General features: G+C 35.7%; 1 protein-coding gene across 18 annotated transcripts in view; it reads right to left on the bottom strand.

Annotated features, from left to right (window-relative positions):
* RIMS2 (regulating synaptic membrane exocytosis 2) overlaps positions 1-24165 on the bottom strand; it is a 272552-nt gene that overhangs the window by 225640 nt on the left and 22747 nt on the right. For 17 of the 18 annotated variants that reach the window (XM_087890824.1, XM_087890826.1, XM_087890829.1 and 14 more), the window contains 2 exons: positions 13231-13263; positions 12743-12829 (listed from right to left, as the gene is read on the bottom strand). The exons of the other annotated variant lie outside the window; for it this stretch is intronic. In XM_087890824.1, the coding sequence (XP_087746950.1) occupies positions 12743-12829; positions 13231-13263 (120 nt within the window). The remainder of the gene's footprint in view (positions 1-12742; positions 12830-13230; positions 13264-24165) is intronic. 18 annotated transcript variants of the gene reach the window in all.

The following is a 24165-nucleotide window of genomic DNA, read 5'->3' as shown; positions in this document are numbered from 1 at the left end:
TAGATCATCCCCATAAAGGCCCTCACAGACTCTAGAAACTGGACTAACAACTCAACATTGCCTGACTGGCACAGGGTGGAAACATGTACCGTAATCCCATGCCATGTAACCCCATGCCCTATATGGCATTTTCATAAATGAAAAGGAATGGCAAGAGACTTGAAACCTGAGACACCCCTCAATGCAGACAATTAGACCTCTACCCCATCACCAACACTGAATGGAATCGGCCATAAACAAAGGAGAACCATAAAGGAACAATTCCCCTAAAGCTGGCCCAGACATATATCATAATTGAGGAGCCTGAGTGGCGTAGGAGGCTAATGCCTCCTACTAAGGCAGCATTTAACATCCAGCTGCCTGCAATTATTGCGAGTTCAATTCTCACCAGGCTCAAGGTCGACTCAGCCTTCCATCCTTTCTAAGGTGGGTAAAATGAGGACCCGGTTTGTGGGGGCAATAAGCTGACTTTGTATAAAATATACAAAAGGATGAAGGCTATTGCTTAACGCACTGTAAGCCGCCCTGAGTCTCCGGAGAAGGGCGGCATATAAAAATAAAATTAAAAAAATTAAAAAAAAATAATAATTGATGGTATTGAAAGTCAACAAAAGATCCACAAGGACTGGGATAGATGCACTACCTTCATTCTAAGACCTCCAGAGGCCATTCACATGCACAATCAATGCTGTCTCAGTATTGTAACCCAGCATAAATCCTGATGAGAAAGGTTTGACTAATTCTCTTTATCCAGCGCTCTCTGAAGCTGAGTGCCTACCACTCTCTCAACAACCTTTCCTAAAAGCATAAAGTTGGAGATTTGGCAAAAGTTATCCAACACCATTCAACGATTGCACCCCAACAAGACCACGCTCTTCTTCAAAGTAGGAGCACCATCCCCTCCTCTATTAAGCAACACTTGGACCCAACCACCTGTCATCTCCTAGAAGGTCTTAACCAACTAAGAGAGAGAGCATTATTCATAGTAAAACTCACAGCAGCAAGGACTTTTTTAGGATTGATCTGATCAAACTTTTCCCATATAACTGGGCTCATATGTGTCATTTCCATAAGCCCTGCCCAATTCTGAAGCTGACCAACTTTGTATGACAGATGGTGAGCATATTACTCACAGCATCAATTCAAGGGTTCCCATGACCTGTTTTTATTCATAAGGGAGCTGGTCTCCTCAAATGGGACCACCAGTCATTTGCAAATATGATAAGAATGGAAAAGTACACATACTTTGTCACTCTTAACATCACAAGATGAGCCCAAATAGAGGCACTTACCTGTGTCCAATATGTTTTCATCTTTTGCCAGTTGCGCTCTAGGTTCTCTTGTGTCATTTCATCTCCTGGAGCTCTTTAGTGTATCAGGAATTTCTATGGGACTCACAATCACATACTGCACCACTGCAATTCAGTCCAAGTCTCCATATTCCTAGCTATGACCAAGGTCGTGGCTGCACTATTCACCAGAGCTTCAAAGAAATGCCCAAAATATACAATATCTTACACAGATACTCACTTGTATAAATATTTGCCTGCTGGTGAAAATTAGAAGATTGCACTTAATGAGCAAGTCAACTCTCTCAAGGAATAGGTGAGAAATCCTGTCAAAATATTCATGACTGGGAAGACATGGTAACAAGGTCAGCCAATGAATAGGCATAGCAACTAAGTAAGCCAACTGGGAGTGAGACAGACTAGAGCCAAGGCGTGTCTTAGTCTGCAGCTTCTGACTCTGTAAAGAGAAACTGAAACCAGTATGTGTGAACTAGTTTGCTGCTGGAACTGAAACCAATCTCTCTTCTGCCTGTGAATCTGCTGTTGGTATTGTAAACTTACTTCATGTATTATTGTGTATATAAAGAAGTTAATGAATCCTGCTGCATCAGTCTGCCTGTGTGTGCTTTCTAGATTTGTTTTTTGCAACAAACTCTGACAAATCCGGAGATTCTTGCAAGAAGCAAAGGTACCTAAAGATTTTCATTGTACTATACGAATACTTTAATTTCATTAAGACAAGAGAAAAGATCAAGCAAATAGAATGCTATGTTGCTGAATTTCAATTCATCCAATTGACCTTAAAAATGATAGAACTGATTTCTGAAATAAGAGGGGTCCAATGAGCATGCAGTTCATTGAAGAACATGCAGTTAAGAATGATATATTGTAAAACTATAAAATTTCAAGAGAGAAATGGTAAAATGCAAGGGATTGATGAATGTAGAATATCTGTTTAAGAAATTGGGTAAATATACATAAGGATAAAAATGCTTAAACTCTACTGAAATAAAGTATATAGAGTGTATATATGTATGTATGTATATTATATTATATTATATTATATTATATTATATTATATTATATTATATTATATTGTTATGTTATGTTATGTTATGTTATGTTATGTTATGTTATGTTATATTATATTATATTATATTATATTATATTATATTATATTATATTATATTAGGGGCATGCATAAGAGCACCAGCGTGCCTACGCTTTCTGTCCTAATGTTCCCTTTATTTGTATTCATTTTATGTATTCAATTCATGCTTATACTTATATATATTATTTAATACGTACTTGACAAAAATAAATAAATAAAATAAAAAGTATTTCAGTAACACTAAACAATCTCAGTGTCTGTAACAACAGCCCTATGAAAACAATTACACATACTAGGCTCTGAACAAATAACTGAAAATTAATGAAAGAAAATAAACTTTGTATGTCAATTTTCTTGTCCTTTTCATTGACAATGTACAATTGTGAATAAGTTTGTTGTATTTTATTAATTTGGGAATTTTGATTTAGCCTGGCAATGTTCCATCTATCAAGTATGTTTTTATACTTCATTGCAAAATTAAAAATTAACTATGGAGAAAAGACCCATATGTCCAGTAAAACATAAGAAAAACAGAAGTAATCCTACGAGATAAAGGTTAATTTCTACAAGGTGTTCATATGCATTGTGCTTTTTTCAGTCTACATTTCATATTGCAAGCTTCCTCTGAATGAATATATTTTTATTCTTGTTGATAATACAATCACTGATTATTCTTTAGTTTCCACAACTTTAATTATTAGCTACTTCAGAATACAGGTAGCTCTCAGCTTACGTCCATTCATTCAGTGTCCATTCAAAGTTATGGTTCGCTGAAAAAAAAGAACATATGATCAGTTTCTGAAGTTCCAGCTATCACAGCACTGATCACGATCCAGGCTTTCAGGTGCCCAGCTTGCTATTACATCTAGTAGTAGGTTATGGTCTATTTTATCGAATGCCTTGCTGAACTCCAAGTACTCAACCAGTACTTCAGATGACACAGCCAAGATCTATCTCAAAAGATGCATTTGTAACTCTTATATAGTGCTGTATGATAGGATTATTCCCTCTTCTCCTACTCCTCAAATTCAAACCAGAAATATTACAAAAATGCATCATTATTTGGTAATTCACATCTAGTTTTCAGAGGAAAAATCTGCTGAGTATCTTGAAGTATGTAGTAATAGCAATAGCATTTAAGCATATTCTGCTTCACAGTGCTTTATAGCCCTCTCTAAGAGATTTCTGTCCATCTTCTAAATTCTTACAAGGTAACATGTTCCCGTTCCTATCTATTAAGCAATGCCATCTGATGGGATTTGAAGGGATGCTTTCTCTGTTGCAGCATCTGCCCTTTGAAAAAGAATCCCACCCACCCCAGGGTTTAAATAGCCTTCACCCTGCTGTGCTTTGAAGATAGGTGGAATGTGTATCCACCTGAATGGAAACACTTACACAACAATGTAAGTATTGTTGGGATTTATCAATTGCCCCTGGCTATAACCATTTTTTAAAATGTAAACACACAGCTATTGGGAAGATACTAACCATATTATTAAATATAAATTAACATTCTGCAAAATATTCTCATATTATGAAAATAAAGTGCCCAATAATATATTAATCTACATTAACATTGAAATGTACACACACACCCCGACATTATAATAACAGGAATTAGAACAAGATCATTCCACATCATTTACAAATTCATGAGAGTGCTAAATTATTAAGCAAGTTGTATCCTTTTACTGCTGCAACAGTATTATTCTTACTTGATGGTTTCCCCTTTAAATGAATAGAAGAAAAGCACAGACAATGGTAGGGGTGCTAATGTAGTCAGGAATCAGAAGCGTTTATCACTCCATCATCTAACCTTACAATTTTCACATAAACTTATTATAGAAAAAATAGACTTTGGAGTAATTATACATGAAAGAATAGTGATTGTGATAGAGACAGTGATGACAGACTACCAGAATTAATACTATAATACTATTTATCATGATTTTGGGGCAACAGTTTTTAACTGTTTGTATAAATAAAGCTTCAAATAAAAGAATAAGGTAGAGGTACTAGCAATAAACACCAGCATACACAAGAACAGACCTATTAAGCTAACAAACTAAGACATGGGTGTCAAACTCACCGCCTCATGTTGATGTCACGTGACGTATCATGACATATTTTGCCGTCACAAAGCTGGGGTGAGTGTGGCCTGCACGTGACGCATCCAGCCCACGGGCTGCTAGTTTGACACCCCTGAACTAAGATAAAATCAATCATGCTGCACTACACATTTTCGCAATGATATTTCCAACACACACAAATCCAATTCAATTTTGGTCAAAGCTTTGGATTTATCAAATAAACAATGTTATATATGATACACACTTCATACAATGCCTATTTTTTAAATGGCCAAAACATTCAATCTACCTCCTCTTTTTAGTAGACGTATTCTTGTAAATAACCGCTCTATTTGAAATTTGCCTGAAGTATGATATGAGGGAGAGATACTAGCCAGTTTCCCAACCAACAAAGGCACTTATTGGTCTACTAAATACTTGAATCAATCCACAAACACTGCATATAATTCAGAAGACAATGCCAGATTTTATTAAATCAAGCAGAACATACATTACTGATGAGGCAGCCTACCAAAGTTCCCACAGCCTATGATCAGCAGCATGAAAATTTAGTCAATATGACAATCACAAAATTAATTCTTCCATAAACTCATATAGTTCTATTAAAATTCCAGCATATTTAATCACAAACTAATTTAAGAAAATATATGAGAACTCAAAAAAGATAGACGTAAAATACTTTTCACTGCCATACATTATATTTTAATGAAAAGAAGGACCAGGGAACACATGATAGCAATGTTCCAATATCTCAGGGGCTGCCACAAACAAGAGGGAGTCAAGCTATTCTCCAAAGCACCTGAGAGCACGATAAAAAGCAATGGGTGGAAATTAATCAAGGAGAGAAGCAACTTAGAACTAAGGAGAAATTTCCTGACAGTTAGAACAATTAATCAGTGGAACAACTTGCCTCCAGAAGTTGTGAATGCTCCAACACTGGAAGTTTTTAAGATGTTGGATAACCATTTGTCTGAAGTGGTGTAGGATTTCCTGCCTAGGCAGGGGCTTGGACTAGAATACCTCCAAGGTCCCTTCCAACTCTGTTATTCTGTTATATTCTTAGAGGCTCTTTTCCAAATGACATTGTTGTCTGAATTGTAGTAAAATGTGTTTTTGTTGTGTTAAAAATATTCTTTCCTGTTTATCAAAGGTTTTTAAGTATTTACATCTCAAGGAGATGCTGTCCTATTCTTTTCAGCTTTTACTGACTGCTTTTATTCAACAGATTTTTTGTTATTGTTACTGTTACAACTGGCATTGTTTTACTTGGGCTGTGACTCTCTAGTTTGTATTTAGATGTGACTTAATTTTCCCTCTATAGATACATTAACAACTTATTTATCTTCCTATCTGGTTTTATGACTTAATCAATTACTGTTTTATTCTAGGAAGAATTTCTACTTTTTAGATTAGTTCTATCTCAGTACATGCAAAGCTTTAGTCCAACCTCTACTTAATTACTGTTTCATTTTAGAAAGAATTTCTAATTTTTAGATCAGTTCTACCTCAGTACATCAAAGCTTTATTCCAGCTTGATTCTCTGAAAGACTTAAATCATTGTATAAACAGAATATCTTATTTAACTAGCTTTAACTTTAACCAGTAGTTATTAATTCACCTACCTTTATTTTATAATGACTTCTAGGTGGTATGTATGCACATACATACATAAATACACACACACACACATACACACACACAAACAAGTGTGTCAAAAGCACATTTTAATTGGCGAGCTAGAAATGCCCCAGATTAGTTTCAGTTGGAGTTGACAACTTGCCAAGTTGAAATGGTGAAGAAACTGGGCATCATATGGGTTTTTTTTCCCTCTCTCTTCTTCCTTTCTTCCTCTTTTAAATTAAATGCACATTTATCATACATAGCACTAATACTGAAGAGATAGAGAAAAAAGAATTAGGTTGGCTATAAAAATGTGATACATAAATAATAAAGAAAGAGTGTTCATATATCTCAGTTCAAATATTTATAGATAAATTTTCTGAGGAAATACCTCCCAAAATCATAGAGTACATGTTGCCTTTATCTGCAACAAATACTATTTAATGTAGAAGTGCTAGGAACTGTTCTCAGTTATAGTCATCTTATTCATGATGATTCCGTACTAACTGAAAATCATATCTCTCGTAAGAATCATATTTATGTCTGGCCAGGAGACTAGTGACTTGCTGCTTTTCCTGACGGCTTTCCCATTGGCTTTGTTTGTGGGAAGCCAGCAGGCCAGGTTGTAAATTGCAATCATATGAAAGAGATACTGCAACCGTCATGAATGCAAAATCGTTGCTAAGTGCCTGCAAACTGGTTGATAAGTACCACACACAAAATTTTCCCATTAGAAACAATGTAAATAATTTTAATGTGTTCCTGAACCAGACAATGTACATTTTAAGGCAATAAGTAAAAAGATAGGATTGTATATCATTACTTTACATGAGAAATAAACCTAAAAATTAATAAATACTGTACTTCAATTGAATAAAATGAAAACTTCACTTTACCTGTACCGAGAAGAGTCCATGTCCTACTGGGATTATCCTGTTCCAATCCACATGCATGAACTCACAGGGAATTTAAAAAACTTTATTAGGAAAAGTCCCATTCACACCAACTGCAAAGTTCCCCTGACTCCAAGCCTGCATAGCTTAGACACAGGGTTGTAAAGTCTGCAGGCAAAGGCACAAGACAAGTCTACACACAGTCCAAAATCCAGGCACAATTCAGAGTCCACACACAATAAATCCATGTCAAGGCACAAGCCCAAAATCCTAGAAGCAGATCTGAAGTCCAAACACAGTCACACAAAGCACAGGTCGGAAGTCACAGAGTTGGAACATGCATGGCAGAGAAAATGGGCAGCTGTTTCCAATGTCATATGGCTCCATCCGTTGAGGTAAATAGGCGCACGCTGGTGTAACTCATTAGGAGGGAGAAAGCTGCCTCTTCACCAGTAGCATTGCTGACCTCCCTTGTGCCTCCCTCAGTTCAGCCCTATACATCCTAGGATCTGGTAGAGGAGGCAGTTCCTTCTCATATCTGCTGACCAGCTGAAGCTATAACCCTTCTCCACCCTATGCTTCTGACTGGGTCTCCAAGCCCTCCAGCTGCAGCTGTATCTCTCTCCTCTCCTCTCTAGGCAGGCACTCATCTGGTTGTTCCCTGATGGCTGTCTGAAGTTCCTGGCCTCTCCTCTTCCTCTGACACGTTCACTCTCCGCTCAAACTGAACAGAGATCCATGGCATCTTCCTGATCCTGAAGACCATGGAGTCAGCTCTTCCTCGTTGTCTGGGAAAGCCATTACAGGGATGGTGGGAGGGGAATGGTGAGGAAGAGAAGGTGCATGGAGTGTTGCTTGAAATAGAACACTGGATACTTGTATTTCAGATGTTCTTTCTCTTTTCTGCCTTTTTTCAACTTGCACCACAGGTTCTGAAGCATTTTTTTGTCACCTTCACTAAAACCTATCCAATGAAGACTGCTTCTGTTTTCTTTTCAGAATTCCTTAAAAGTGTGAAATTGTTTGGTCATTGAGTAAATTCACATTTGTGTTTGCCAGAACTTTGTCCGGATGATACTTCTCCACCAAGTTTTGAACTTCTACCCATTTTGCACACATTTCTTTTATCAAGGAACTGTGGATATCCTCCCTTATCTCCTCCTCACCTGAAGAAATCTCTTTAGTCTCCTCTTGTTGATACTCCTTCCTGTAGTTCCAGCAGCTTCTCAGGCTCAGGTTTTCATGATGTTCTTCCACTAACTGATCAACATCAGCCGAATTGACCTTCAAACCCATGGACTGGTCAAAAGATACAATACCCTGCACAATAGTCAAACCCTTAGAAGTCTCTCTGAGTCACAGCTTCTCATCACAAATTCCTCCATGCCGAATTCATTGTCCTATAAAAGACCTCGTTCCAGGTCTTATCAATAAGATTAAGGCAGTGCAGGATATTGAAATGCTCCTTCCAGAATTCTGTGAGGGTCAACTAGATGCCAGAGATGGTCTCAAAAGCCTCTGGAAAAGCGCCTTAATGTACAATTTGGTGCACAAATTTTGAAGTTTGAAATGGCCTGCTGATCCATGGGCTGGATGAGAATAGTGTTGGGGGGGGACGGAGGTAAAAACCTTATAATGATGAAGCTGAACTCCTCCAATAAGTAATCCTCCAAGCCTGGAGGGTAGGAAGGTACATTGTCCATTATTAGGAAAGCTTTCAGAGGCAAATCTTTCTCCAGCAAATATGTTTTCACTGAGGGACCATTCCCTCGGTAAAAAATCACCTCATGACCCAACTTTTCTATTTGCCCTCTATATCACATGTGAGTTTGATATTTATGACATTATGCTTCTTGAAAATTGACAGGTTTTCACTATGATAAAATAGTAGAGGCTTGATTTTTAAGTCCCCACTACCATTCCTACACAACAATAGAGTAAGCCTGTTCTTCATTGGTTTGTGACCTGGTGATACCTTCTCCTCTTTTGTGATGTAGACTCTAAAACCCTCAGACCCTATGAAGTCATGAATTTCACAGACAGATTCATCAGCAGCCTTTTTATTAGCACTCGCTGCCTCACTATGCCTCACGATGCTATGGGTGTCGGTCGTCTTTTTTAAGTTATCAAACCAGCCATGACTGACCTTAAAAACTTCAACAGTCTCACCACTTGGTCCAGGTTTGTTTTTCAAGAGATCGGCATGCAACAGTTTTGCTTTTTTACATATCATGCCTTCTGACACACTGTCGCCCACTAACTGCTTCTTGTTTGCCCAAATTAATAACAGCTTTTCAACTTCCTTGAGTATTTGAGAATGCTGCTCTGTTACTACTGTAACTTCTTTCGCAACATCAGCCTTTTTAATTGCTTCTTTTTTCTTAATTATGGTAGAGACCATTGTTCTAGGCATACCGTATTCCCTAGCAAGATCAGTAATCCAAATACAAGTACCACTCTCATATTTGCCTACTGTTTCTTTTCTTTTTCTTTTTTTTTCTTTTTTTGATCAATGGAGGTGCAAAGTAATTTTCTGCTCAGCGCTACCACTGCTTGGTTTCTTAGGACCCATGATTAGGGGAAAAAAGTACAAAAATATACAAAATGACCACAGAAGCTAAGATAAAACCTCAAGGAGATGTGTTTAGGGCAAGAGCTATCACATGATTAATGTGTGGCCCTTTGTTTTGGCTGGAAAGGCCAGCACGTCACAAGGCAGCCAATATCCACAAGCTTTAGCTTGCATGTCGAGTTCCAAACAAATGACAAGCACCAGGACACAATTTTCGCATCAAGTACTAAATTTGACAACTTTCAAAGCAATCAAGTATCAAGGTACAGGCGTAATGAGCACCATTGTTGAGCTTACATTTGAATTAAATGGACCTGAGTCAAAAGCATTTGTCTTCAGTTTCTTGTTGAGGGAGAGAGAATAAATTTGGAAAACAAAATTATTTATTAAAATTAGGTTTGTCAAAAACATTTTTTTAATAAAAACATTCCATCAAATAAAATTCTTTGCAACTCTAGTAACAACTAGGCTTTGGGGAGTTTGTTAAATTGGAAATTAGATTGCAATTAACAACTTAGATGTTTGCATGTAAGTTAAATCTTTTTTGTCCAGTGGGAATGCATTTTTCTCTAAACAAATTACATGGCTTCACCATGTATAACTGAAGATACCAAGTTTGTATTTTGATTGACCACAAGATGTTTTTATTTCAACAACTGTTATTCTGGGGGGGGGGACCCAAAATACTGCTAATGCATTACTATTTATGTTCTCTACAAAAGTAATTATAAACCACTGATTAACAAATAAATATATAACCTCTAAAACTACTAGAAAATAATTTGGATTTCTTATCCTTTATTGAGTAATTATGTTCATTAGTTTATCTCCTTCTCAAATCTTAATGGGACAAGTTAAGTGAAAGCAATATCACATTCACAATTCCCATCAGCAACTTAAATAGTAGGATGTTGGAAGAAAAACCATATATGTAGCATCTTTCCATAAGATTGGAAATCTCAACCCACACACAGACAAGCAAGACTTTGTTCAAATTGTCACTTGATATAGGTTTGTCAGGATAAATGGTTACAAATCTGTTGCTTGTGTGTTTAGCATTCGTATGAATTTCATCTTACCAGGGCACACTTCATATATTAAATTAAAAGAATTATAATCACAGTGCTGAATTCTTCACTTAGAATCTCCCTGTCAATTGTGAAGTTATGCTTATTGTAATTAAGCATATAATATGTATTATTATGCTTAATTAATTGTATATTGCATTCCATGAGAACAGCATTTTGCAAAATATATGGAACAAATAAACATGGAAAAAATGAAAAGGAAAATCTTAATTATATATATTGAAGTTTGGAAAATACAGAAACTAGACAACTGTTCTTGAAATATTTTAAAGATTTTGAGAGTGATGGAGAGTGGGTAGGGGAGAGAAATATTAGAGTCTTAAAAGGTGACCCCCAACTATAAGCAGCAGTAAGGTTAAAGGAAGCCTAAGAGTTCTAGAAGGCTGAAAATAGTGGTACTGAATATGCAAAGCTACTAAACAATGGTATATTGAAATAAAAAGATCAGTCAACAAATACAAGTCAAAGTAAAAGCACATACAAGATGCTTCTACAGGATTCATATCTGTCTAAATGATTACCTTTTAAAGTGGAGTGGAGTGCAAGACAGATAAAAAGAGACCAAGAAATTTATCATCTCTTAACCAACAGGCATTTTAACCTTGATAATACTATATCACACCAGCTAGTTCAAGGTTTATTTTTAGTCACTTAAAAGAATTCTTATCCAAACAAACAGATAACTTTACAGTTTCTGTTTTGCTAACATCACAGTCAAAATAGCATTAAGAAGGTCAGTTGATTTCAATAGAATTGTTAGTAGACTAGTTGGAAACATAAAATACTTTAAAAAATAAAAACAGAATTCAAAAGATATGCATGGATATATTTGTATATAGCTCTGATCTAATATTCATGTTCCTATCAGTTCATAAATAACATATCTCTTCTGATAGCAGTATTATATCCCAGTCTAATTCCAGAAATATGATCTTCCTCAACTATATACATTATATATTATGAATACTACATACATATGTGTACCTAAACCATGGCCTAAATTTTTCAATATTACTATAGTTTGTATAGATAAAAACTAGGGTTGAAATGTAAATTCTAATTATCATATGCACTGCAATAACTTAATATAAAATATATCTATTAGAAATTTTCATGAAAATTGTATATAATAAAGGTAAAATGTTTTGTCTCTCTCTCCCAAATAATGCAAGAAACCATTTTCAATGCCTGGATAACTTTCATAAATTAGTAGAAATGTCTGACAAAGTTATATTTTCCTCTTTTATCTTCATGTATTATTCTGCTAGTACTGAAACAATAGTAATTTATGTGCCAAAATATTTAAGAGGTGAATAAAGAGTCTAATCCATGCCATCATGTTCAAATCTCCAAAATTGAAAGACACTTTTAAAACTTTAGAAACTATAATATACACTTTATATTCTGCTTTTAAAATTATTGATGTTCGGCTCTTTTAAATATACATTTATGTATTTTATTTTTCAATTTGTAACAATTCCTGTATTTTTTAAAGGAATTAGTTTCTGACTTTCTCCTCAAGGGATAGTCATTTATAAATGTCACCCAAAAGAAAACTGTCGGTCAAAGCCTTTCAACTTGACAAATATTGACAAAAAATGATTCAGTGATGATGTATAAAGTATTAGATGTATATAAACTTTTTAGCAACTAAAATGACCTGAAATTTCAATTGTATGGTCATATCAATCAAGTATATTTATTTATCTAAAAGTAAAATATATTTAATATTTATAGTTAAGTATATTTATTTATGCGAAAGTTGTCATGTTACTTTCAATGGGTTCTATATGAAAGCAAGGAGCACCTTGCATTCCCATCAACCAAATTAAAGGCCTGGTACAATTCACTTTATCAATGAAAATTTGAAAAGCAACATTGGTTATTTAGTGTAGTTTTATACCTGCTAACTAATTAGTATATAACACTGTATTCAGTGGAATTTACTCCCCAGAAAAACTGCATTAAGACTTCAGCCTCAATTTAAAAGATGTTGTTTTAGAGTTATCACTTAAACATACCCTTCGGTATGTCTCAATGTTAGAGCGAAACTAAATCTACACACAGTAGCTTACTTACGTCTGGGGCTCCTTCTCATTTTGTTGTTTTTGCTGTGGCTGAAGAACGTTATTTACCAGCTCAGTGAACCCACTAAAGGGAAACCACCTGTTCAAATAAGCAAATAATGTAACTGAATAACCAAATGAAATCATAGTAGTATAATTTTTTTTTCTATAATCATTATCATCATCATCATCATCATGTAAATGCAGGAAAGCTACAGCCAATGGAAATGTTCACTGCAATTAAGTCAGCCACAATTAGGATTTAGGGGAGAATAGTTTTAAACCAGAATAATCCGCAAGCAGGTAGCAAGAAACCACATCCAACTGAAATGTGGATGAAATAACACACTGAAAGCAGCTTTTACAAGCCAATCCGAAAGCAGATAACTAACTGCAGCCTATCTGGTATTAGTTTAAAACCATCAAAGGTGCAGAAAGCAGAAAATGGCAAAGGTAGAGAAGTAAAGCCCACTGCACTTGTGTTTTTGGTTTTTTACTTACTGTGTCACTGGTTGTTTTTGTTCTTCTTTATCCCTAAAAAAATAAGTGCACAACTGAGTGCAGTATATATAGGACACAAACCCTTTTCTATGTCTCTCATATCTGAGTGGCATCAGAAAAATATTTTTTATTTAACTACACCTTGCATCCAAGCCAGTTTTCCACTAGACAAAAATATTAATGCAGTATCATAAAACATAAAATGTACAATGTCTCCAGGAAATAATATACTATGGTCAGTATGTAATGTTTTTACAGAATTACTTGAAATACTGGAATCTTAAGACATATAATTAGCCATACAATCTCCAATTTAAATTTGTAGTTTGCATGACTAAAAAGCAATTCACTATATACAGTAGTAAACTAAATGAAACAATAAACTTCAAAAATACCGTGATCGATATAATCGTGAGGTAATCACTATCTTCAAAATTATTTCACACTTTTCAAATATTATATTTGTGATAAAATAATTATTTGATTTGCTTATACCCTGTCCCACAAGATTCAGTTTTAAACACATAAGATTCAGATGCTCCAACCCTTCCATAAGACTTTGAAAATCTGGCTTTTCTCTCTGCGTGGAGGCAGAACCTGTCTGTAATAACAGGAATACTGAATGATTGTAGGTTGGCCTCAGTTTATAGCATGTTCTCCTCTGTGCTATCTTTACCTGTTTGCTTTTGGTTTTAATCCTATATTAGCTGCCAGAATCACTGTTGGTAAGTTGGAAATCCATACAAAGTGAATAAGTGAATAGCTCAATGAGGCTCTTGTTAAAGTATCAAAACCCAAAACAAGTTTCAAAATATGACAAACTGCCAAATAGATATCAAACTGCACCTCTGATGTGCTTCCAGGTGGTAGGTTTATGAATTTCATGGGTTCTGACTATGTCTGAGATTTTTTCTAGCAGTTATGCTCTTGATTATACCTTGACCTCTGGGATTTGGAATCTCCTTGTTATCTATGAATCAGTTGGCTGGTTGGACATGTTGTTTGTTTCCTCTTTCTACAAGTGGTTGGAAATACCTTGTGCCTTCTGCTTGATTGGTGCTAGACATGCCTCTTCTGGCAATTTTTTGGCTAATTGGATGGATCTCCTGCTTTACAGATATATTATAGTAAATACTCTTTGGGGTTCATTTGCTTCAAGATTTCACCTCACTGCATGTTACCAAAGAATGAATTGTTGCACATGTTTGCTCTACATAACTTGGGGTTCACCTTGCTGTATCCTTTACTCTTCTTATTGTATCTAACCATTATGTTCTTCTTTGCTCCGTTACTCAGCTATGAGCATTTCTTACTTGGAATGTAAATACAGACTCTGTAGCCAAATAGATGGCTTTAATGCCCTATATTAAGATTCATGCCATTCCATCATTCATATAGTGTCTTTTCTGTGGCTTCTTTAGGTAACCAAGTACCATAACTGTCTCTCCCTAGAATTTGTTGGATAGATTAGCATCTTATCAAAATGCTTCTTTTTCAGATCCTGTCAGGCAATCATTCTTTCTGTCAATCCATTTTGCTCTAGAATATAGGTTATATAATCTGGTGCTTCGTGTTCTGTTACTTCCAGTGTCTCCATGTTCCTATATTCTACTCCACTGCCATTTCAGAAGATAATTAACTGGCACTAAACTAGGTATATTGCTTACCATCTTCATGTATTCTGAGTTTTAGACTCTCATTTTGCACATTTTTGCACTTTGTGGCTATGTCTTTCTGTATTGTGTGATAATCAATGATGATGATGAAAAATCAGTTGCCTGAAAGTCACTTGTCTTATCATTCCACATAGTCACTGTGAAGGGGTGACTTGATCAGCTGTTGATGATGTTGGGTAGTGACATGTGAGTTGTCTTTGTCATTCAAGTACCATAATGATATAGTCCTATGTCTGATCCATTGTTTTGACTTGCAAGTTACTTTATGACTTTAGAGGTCACAATTCTGAGTCATCTGTGCCACAGGCAGATGCAATTCTAGTGAAGAGGGTGGGTTACCACTCTGGCTTTTTCACCCTTCACCTCTAAGGGCTATACATATATAGGATAACTTGTAACTGCCCCAACAATAATTCAGTTCACTTCATTAGAAACTGTACATGCTTCCATGGCAGTGTCATCTTGATCAAGCATTTCATAGAAAGTAGACTTCTATCTATTACTTATGCATACAGACATCTTTTGTTGGGGTCTTGCATTTCACATTGGTGGTGAAACATTTTACAAGTCCATTTCCAATTCCTTGCACTGTTAGACCCTTCTCGTTTGCTAGGTAAATTTTTTCATTGCTTCATCTCATTCTATTAAAAGTTCTTTGTTGTTATACAGTTATTGGTTCAGAATCTATCCTCTATCTGAATCTATTGCTTCCTTTGGCTGCTTTATAGTATTCACTCTATGACTCCAATTGCTTCACTTGCTGTACTTTTTCCTGCTACTTTCTCTTTGGTGACTCCCATCTTATTTTGTTCAGTCTTCCAAATAAGGTAGTTTTTCTTTATGCATACTTGCTTTTTTGCAGCAAAATAATATAGAGTGCTCTCTTTCCTTCTCTCTGTCTCCCAAGCATAAATACAGTTTACTTGCCTTCCTTCTTCCTTCTGTAGTGATATATATATATCAATCGAATTCCTTCTGTCATATTCTAGCATAAATTCACCATCTAGTCTTCCACATAAGCTGTGTATAAAGAGCTATTTGTTTGTATGCACCTTCAAATCAACAAGTTTCCACATTTTTCTTGGCAACATTTTTGGAAGTAGTTTGCCATTGCCTTTTTCTTAGGGCTGAAAGGGACTGACTAGCCCAAAATCACTTAGCTAACTTTTACCTAAAATAGGTCTAGAACTCAGTGCCCCAGTTTCTGTGTGGTGCCTCAATCACTACACCAAATGGCTGTCATAAAGAACTATAGGCTTTGAATTAAAAGGACAGCAGCAAAGCCCCTACATGATTATCTCTCATTTCCTCTCCTCTTTTTAAACTTTTATTAAAATTTATTGCAATATAAAATACAATGAAAATAAAGATTAGACAAGGGGAAAAGAGGGGTACTGGATAATAAGAAGGGAAAAAGGGGAGGGGGGAAGCATTGACTTCCAACTCTTTCCACTACAGTAACATACTAACTATAGGTACAGCCTCCTTTCTGCATTACATTTAGTAATTACCAGCAATTTCTGTAACTACACAATTATACTACCTTCTAACTAAAGTCCAAAGTTTTTTTTTCTTCTATTTTGAGTCCAGAAAAGTCCAGAAGCAATTCCCAAATGGAAATCAAACTGGATAAAAGTTTATCTTAATTTAAAACAGTTAACAATGCCATCTCAACCAAATCCATTTTTCCTGTCCATTTTTTCTACTGTGAAAAATAATATATCTTTCTATTTACATTTATTAGGTTTATGCATTGTCATCATCTATAATAGCAAAAATTCCACATATTCTTTCAAATTCTTTGTCCAACAACCCTAAAGAAAAAACTTCTAATTCCAATGTTATATTCATTTTAAAATCGAAGCTTTAAAATGCTTTAAAAATTGCCATCCTTACAGATACAATTACTTCTAATACATTGTTTTATTTTTAAAAAATCTTTCTAGCTATAATTCATTATAAATTTCTCATTGATCAAACATTTCACACAGTATTAAACATATTCATTTTCCAAATTCAGTTTCAGCAATATTTTGCAAATCGTAACAGTAACTTATTCATTATACTTTTAAACCCACTTGTTATTAGTACAAAATAATAAGTTTTCTTATCCAAATTTAATATTTCATTTAACATATGTTAAATCAGTAAGGGTCCTATCTGTCTGACTCCAATTTTCCTATTAAGTTTAAGTCACCCCCTCCAACTTGTCCCAGTAAAATAAAATCTTTATCTTCAAAATACCATAGCTACTGAACAAGTACTAACTGTTTTTTCTCTCAGAATGTTCTCAGATACTTCTTTTAGAGCAGTTATTCTCTTATAGGTCAATGACTTACTTACAGTTCTTCTTTTAATTCCACTAGAACAATTTTGTTTAAGTCACCCTCATAATGAGCACTCTTACTGTCAATTGAATTGTTTGAATTATTTTGTCTGAGCATTCCTCCAAGACACTTCTCATGATATCTAGTCTTAACAGCCTCCTATGATAGTGTTTCAGTTTGTTTTCCATCTTGTTTGTCTCAGGATTTTATAGAATGAAAAAAAAAGCCTTTGTATTTTGTAGTTTTTGGCTCCCTCTTATGGTCAAAGAGTAAATCTTTTAAAAATATATTTGCAGATCAGCAGTTGAGTCTTGGCCAATCAGATTCAGTTACAACCCTCCTTCCATAAGAGTTCAAAGTCACAATTTATAACTTCCAATATCAAATGATCTTAACAGATTATTATCATTGTTTTAAAAAGCAAAATTAAGCCACTACATGTTTAAATTTGTTTTAATTTGATTGGAGTTTTAATCTGTCTGGGCCAAAACTATTTAATTTGATTTTATTTCTGCTTTTTAAATTTTGTATATATGTATTTTATTGTTGGCTGTGCACCACCCTGAGTCCTTCGGGAGTAGGGTGGTATAAAAATAAAATAAAATAAAATAAAATAAAATAAAATAAAATAAAATAAAATAAAATAAAATAAAATAAAATAAAATAAAATAAAATAAATCCATATGTTTCTCAGGAAAAGTTAAGGAAAGGAAATATTCTATGCTTGGCTCACTGCCTATAATCCTCTTCCTTGTCATTTAGTTATAAAAATGTCTCTAAAGCAGTACTGTTCTTCAAAAAGGAATATCAGACTGTGACCAAAAAAGGAACTTCTTTTAAATCAGTAAAAATGATAAAGTTGCAGGATGCAATCTAAGTTGGTCACTGGGACCAGAGATTTATTCTTCTAAGTTTTTGGACTTGGGGTTGGAGCCCATCCTCAGGGAACTTCTCTCTCTCCAGAATGTGTTCTCTCACCAAACATTCTGGAAAGAGGGAAATACCCTGAGGATGGGCTCCAATCCAAGTCCAAAAGCTTGGAAGAATAAACCTCTGGTCCTGGTGACCAATTCAGATTGCATCCTGCAACATTATCCTGGGACACGTATATTTGCCTTCATCCGTAAATGATAAAAGTGTTTAAGAAGAAGAAAGCACCACTTATTGTCTGTTTAAAAAGACAATTTTCTTTGGAAAAAGAAAATTTCCAAAGCAGCTGCTTTTCCCACAATGAACTGGCTAGCCCTGTCTACCAGTTGGCAACTCACCAGCCAACACTGTAGCGCCATTACAGGGTCCTTTCACGAAGCACTGCTGTCTGGAGGATCTTGTGGAGTCCTCAATTGGCCACTTTCTACCAGAAGTCATTTCCTATCTTGTACAAATTCAATTTCCTTTGCGGTTCAATTTCTACCACTAAATTAACATTTTCCTACTTTTCTTAGAGGAGTTCTGCAATTTCATCTTACACAGCTTTGAGCAGATATAGTTCACTGTTTAAATTAGTCTGCTCAAGAGGTTTCTGCAACTAATCCCTCATTCCTTTAGCAGTATTTTCTCTTATTTAGTTACTTATTTCCATACACAAATCTTCCTTATCTGTCTTTCCTGTCCCAAGCTTTGTTTTTTTGTGCCGGTCTTTTGCGTTGTAATTAATTTCCATAAATCATCCTTAGACTGCAGAATTTCTATTTTAACCTTTGATAGTGGATGATTCTTAATAGTTTAGCCTTGCCTTTTCTAGGTTATAGCTTTTGTCTGCCATAGGTATGTATATTCATGTAGTTTTACATATTTTATGTACACTTTGGAATAGTAGTTAAGATGCTAGCCTATAAACCAGGAGATTGTAAGGCTGCTCTTCTGCATGAAAGCTGGCTAGTTGACCCTGTGGCAATCTCTTTTTCTCAGCCCAACCCATCTCACAGGGTTGTTTTTGTGGGAAAAATAAGAAGTAGGACTATTAAATATGTTTGCCACTTTCACTTACATAAAAAGGTGAGACGTAATAAAAAATATTACGAACGGTCACACATTCAGCCAGATGTTTAGATTGGATCTGGCATTTATGTCCACCTACCAAGTGATTTCCAAGGACCTGGGAGAGGCAAATGTTGTTTAATACTAAAGTATTGCTGCAGGATATAAACCGTTCCAAGTAAAGCTGCTTTTGCAATTCGCTGGTTTTCTCAATGTCCGTGGTGTTCAAGTGGTGCTCCAGTTGTTTTGGGTTTGCCCCAAGGCACCTCTTACTCTTATTGCTAACTTTGCTTTCTTTTGCCTCGATCGATCTACTTCTATTTGCATGTCTTTATATTTTATGATTTTCTCCTATTCTTTCTTTCTTTTTTCTTTTTTTTTATTAAAAAAAAAACATTTAAAACATACAAGTTTCTCTTAGTCAAGAAACAACTTTACATATACAGTACACAACTTCACCTACTAACTAATTTCTATTATTATATATACATATATACAAACATACACTGACATATTCCATTTTCTATCTATCTGACAGTGCAATTTTTAATTATATTAATTTCTTCTAAATTTCATCTCTACCCATTTCTCCTCCTCTGATTTATCCACTGGTACCATCTGTTCCATATTGTAAAATATTTTGAGTCCTCCTTATCCTGTAACTCTAAAGTTAATTTGTCCATTTCTGCGCATGTGTATATCTTTTGTATTAGCTCCTGGTCGGTTGGCAATCGATCTATTTTCCAAAGTTGTGCTACCGCTAATCTAGCCGCCGTAATTATGTGAACTATTAAATATTTTATATCATTTCTAATGTTCTTTTTAATCATGCCTAATAAAAAAATTTCGGGTTCTAATTCAATTTCGTAATCTGTTATTTCTACTATCCATGTTTTTATCTTGTTCCAATATTTCTTAATTTCTGGGCAGAACCACCAAGCGTGGTAAAAAGTTCCCTGTGCTTTTTTGCATTTCCAACAGGTCGGATTTACATTTGGGTACATTTTCGCTAACCTTGCGGTATTCTTTTTTTTTTCTATTCTGCTGTCCCCAAGTATTGTGATATCCATTATCCAGACTTTTTTTGTTTTTCTTATTAAAAGTGGTTATGTCTGGGATGTTGTGTGGCAGATGTTAATCTGTTTGAATTCTAAAGTCCCAGAGAATTTTTTCATTTTCTATTATTTTGTCTGTTTTGTGATCCCATCAGTTCTCGCTTACAGGCAAGTGATATTTTTTTCAGATATTACAATGCACTATTGTTGCTATCTAGTCTCATCCTTGTCTGTAGACAGTCTATACAATATTCTTGCAGCAGCTAACTAGGTGAGGCACTGTTTCTTCAGCTTCTTTGCAGAGATGGGATTGGTTAAAGTGCTGGCCTAGAAACCAGGGGTGGGTTCTAAAATTTTTTACTACCGGTTCTGTGGGTATGGCTTATTTTGTGGGCGTGGCTTGATGGTCATGTGACATTTAGGATTTAGCAGGGTACTGGTCTACCAGGCTTTTAACTGCTTGCAGAGCTGTACCGGTCTACCCATTTATTTTTGCAGGCACTGATCTACTCATGTATTTTTGCAGGCACCGGTCTACTCATTTGTTTTCTTTTAACACTGATCAACTGTAGGGTGGCCCTTTGAAGCCCCGCGGCAAGAGTTTAAACAGTTTTTTTCCCTCTAGCCATCAGCTGGGACTCAGGAGGCAACAATAGATTGGGGGTGGGGCCAAATAAAAGGTAAGAATAATGCGGGGGTGGGGGGGCGGGGGGAAGAACCAGTTCGGTGACATCATATTGTCACCACTACCGGCTCGGCAGAACCGAAGGAACCCACCACTGCTAGAAACCATGAGGCTGAATCCTAGCCCCATTTTAGGCATAACTTTGGGTCAATCACTTTCTCTCTCAGCCAACCCACCTCACAGGATTGTTATTGTGGGGAAAATAGGAGAAAGAAGGAATATTATGTACATTTGCTGCCTTGATTTATTTATACAGTAATAACAGTGGGATAAATTTAACAAATAAATAATTTTGCTATCTATTGCTGTCTTTTCAATTCTAGCATTGTATACATGTGTCTTAAGGCTTGGTCTTTTATAGCCAGAATTAGCCTCTGTCTCTACAACATTCCTTCTTTTATTCATTTCCACGTCATGTTATTTGCTTTGCCTGCTGGGTTTTTATCTACTGGCCACATAATACTTTTCTTTGCCATGTATCTTTTACATGGCCATTGGCCAATGCCATTGCATTAAAAAACTAGCAGGCAAACCAAATAAGAAAATCATTAATTACGGTTGGTTGTACAACCAGCCAGATGTTTATATTATGGTTGGTTGCACAGTCAGCCAGATGTTTAGACTGAAAATAGTATTTTTATCTAACTCACATCCTTCCCAAAGATCTAGGATGGGAGATATTGTTGTTTGATGGTGTTGAAAGTATTGTCGCAGGATGTAAGCTGTTCCAAGTAAAGCTGCCTTTTGCAACCGACTGATGGTAATTTTGTCAATGCTCATGGCCTTCAAATGACACTCCAATTGTTTTGGGATTGCAACTGACATGCCTATTACTATTGATACTGTTTTTGTTTTCTTTTGCCAGCCTTTCTACTTCTATTTGTAGGTCTGTGATTTGTCCAGTTAATTTCTATTGTGCTGTCTCCAGGTACTGCAACATCCACTATTTATTTACTTGCTTGTATCCTGCCTTTATTATTTTTACAAATAACTCAAGGCAATGAACATATCCAACACATCTTCTTCCCACTATTCCCCCCATAGTAACAACTCTGTGGGGTGGGGTGGGGTAGGCTGAGAGAGTAACTGGGCCAAAGTCACCCAGCTTTCACAGCTAGGCTGGCCTTGAATTCACAGTCTCCCACTTTCTAGCCTGGAGCCTTAATCACTAGACCAAACAATCCAGACTTGAAATGTTTTATGGTAATTTTCATCTGAGTTGTACAAAATGCTTAATGCTTAATGCTTTGAATGAATGTATTTCAGAATATTTAAAAATGTTCCACTTTGAAATTCACTTTTCTGGGTAATTTACACTTCATTTTCATTAATTTTTATTAATCTGTTCCTATGGTTTTGTTCCATATGAATAGATTTAATAGATTTGAAAATACAATTAATATTTTATTTAGTATAGTAAATGGTATAGGAAGGGTGGCCATGGTCATTCATGCAAAGTATAGTAAAGGGGATAGGAAGGGTGGCCCTCCTCCTTCAAGCTTAGCCGCTACTTTTTTTTTTTTTTTAAATTTGATTTATATGCCGCCCTTCTCCGGAGACTCAGGGCGGCTTACAATGCGTTAAGCAATAGCCTTCATACTTTTGTATATTTATACAAAGTCAGCTTATTGCCCCCACAAACTGGGTCCTCATTTCACCTACCTTAGAAAGGATGGAAGGCTGAGTTAACCTTGAGCCTTGGAGAGATTCGAACCAGCAGTAAATTGCAGGCAGCTGTGTTAATAACAGGGTGCGTAGACCACTGTACTATCAAGGCTACTGATTCACCCAATCAAATTTCTGAATACAGAGGCTAGAATTCATAAAATAATAATACAGATAGTCCTCGATTTATGGCTGTAATGGAGCCTACTCCATACAATCATAAGTCATGATGGTCATAAAGTGGATTATCATGTGTTTAACCCAATTTTATGATCTTTTTCAAAATGGTTGTTAAGCAAATTGCCATGGTTGTTACGTGAACCCATGGTTTGTTATGGGACTTTTTGTTGAAAACCAGAAGTAAATTGTAGTCATCCTGTAACTTCAAATGGTTACTAAACAACCAGTTGTTTGTCGAGGACCATCTGTACTAATAATAATAATTTAAACATCTGGCTGATGATGAGAAAGACAAAAAAACCTCTGGATTGTTTGGTCTAGTGATTAAGGTTCCAGGCTAGAAAGTTGGAATCTGTGAGTTCAAGGCCTGCCTAGCTATAAAAGCTGGTTGAGTTTGGGCCAGTTACTCACTCCCACCCTTTGTTATGGGGAGCATAGGAGGAAGAAGGTATGTTGCAGATGTCCGTTGCCATGACTTATTTGTAAAAATAATAAAGGTGGGATACAAACAAACAAACAAACAAATAGCGGAAGTTGCAGTACCTGGAGACAGCACAGTAGAGAAGAACTGGAGAAAATCGTAGACCTACAAATAGAAGTAGAAAGGCTGTGGCAAAAGGAAACAAAAATAATACTATTAGTAATAGGCACCTGAGTTGCATTCCCAAAACAACTGGAGTGTCATTTGAAGACCATGAGCATTGACAAAATTACCATCAGTCAGTTGCAAAAGGCAGCTTTACTTGGAACAGCTTACATCCTGTGACAATACTTTCAAAATGTTTTCTCAAAAACATTAAAAACAGATTAGTTCAAAAATTATTATTCATTTCCCACTTCACATCCTATTGAAATATTCCTAATTTGGTTTATCAAAATAGAACCTTTGCAAGACGTCTTGTTACATTCACCTTAACAATAAAACCAGGATTAAATAGATTCTTTGCCTAAGGTATATATAAAGTATAAAGATACAGAGAATATCTATGGAGAACTCCTTTGTCATCCACCAGGCTCCTTGTCTTACTATGGGTTTTTTTTAAGTTACATTAATAACTACAAAAATAAATATACACAGCAGGCAAGACAAATATAACAATCATTTGTCATTACAACAACTAGGATATGGGTCCCTTCACACACTCAGGAACCTAGGCTATATCACAAAACCAGGTGTTTGGGGCCTTCTACAAGGCCAACAGGGTCAGGTGGAAACAAGGTCTAGAGGGAAAATGTTCTAGAGGAAAAGTGCCTATGGCAGTAAAGGCTCGTCTTCTGTGCCTACCAGCTAGCATTCTGCTCAGAGCATGCCCATCCTGCCAGACTGGCTATGATGAGTAGAAACAACTAGGGAGAAATGGTCTTTT

The sequence above is a fragment of the Pantherophis guttatus genome, chromosome 3 (genome assembly GCF_059756535.1).
Source record: "Pantherophis guttatus breed Tessera chromosome 3, ASM5975653v1, whole genome shotgun sequence".
NCBI lineage: Eukaryota > Metazoa > Chordata > Lepidosauria > Squamata > Colubridae > Pantherophis > Pantherophis guttatus.
Note: the sequence above shows the minus strand (reverse complement) of the source record. Positions and strands in the feature narration are given on the sequence as shown.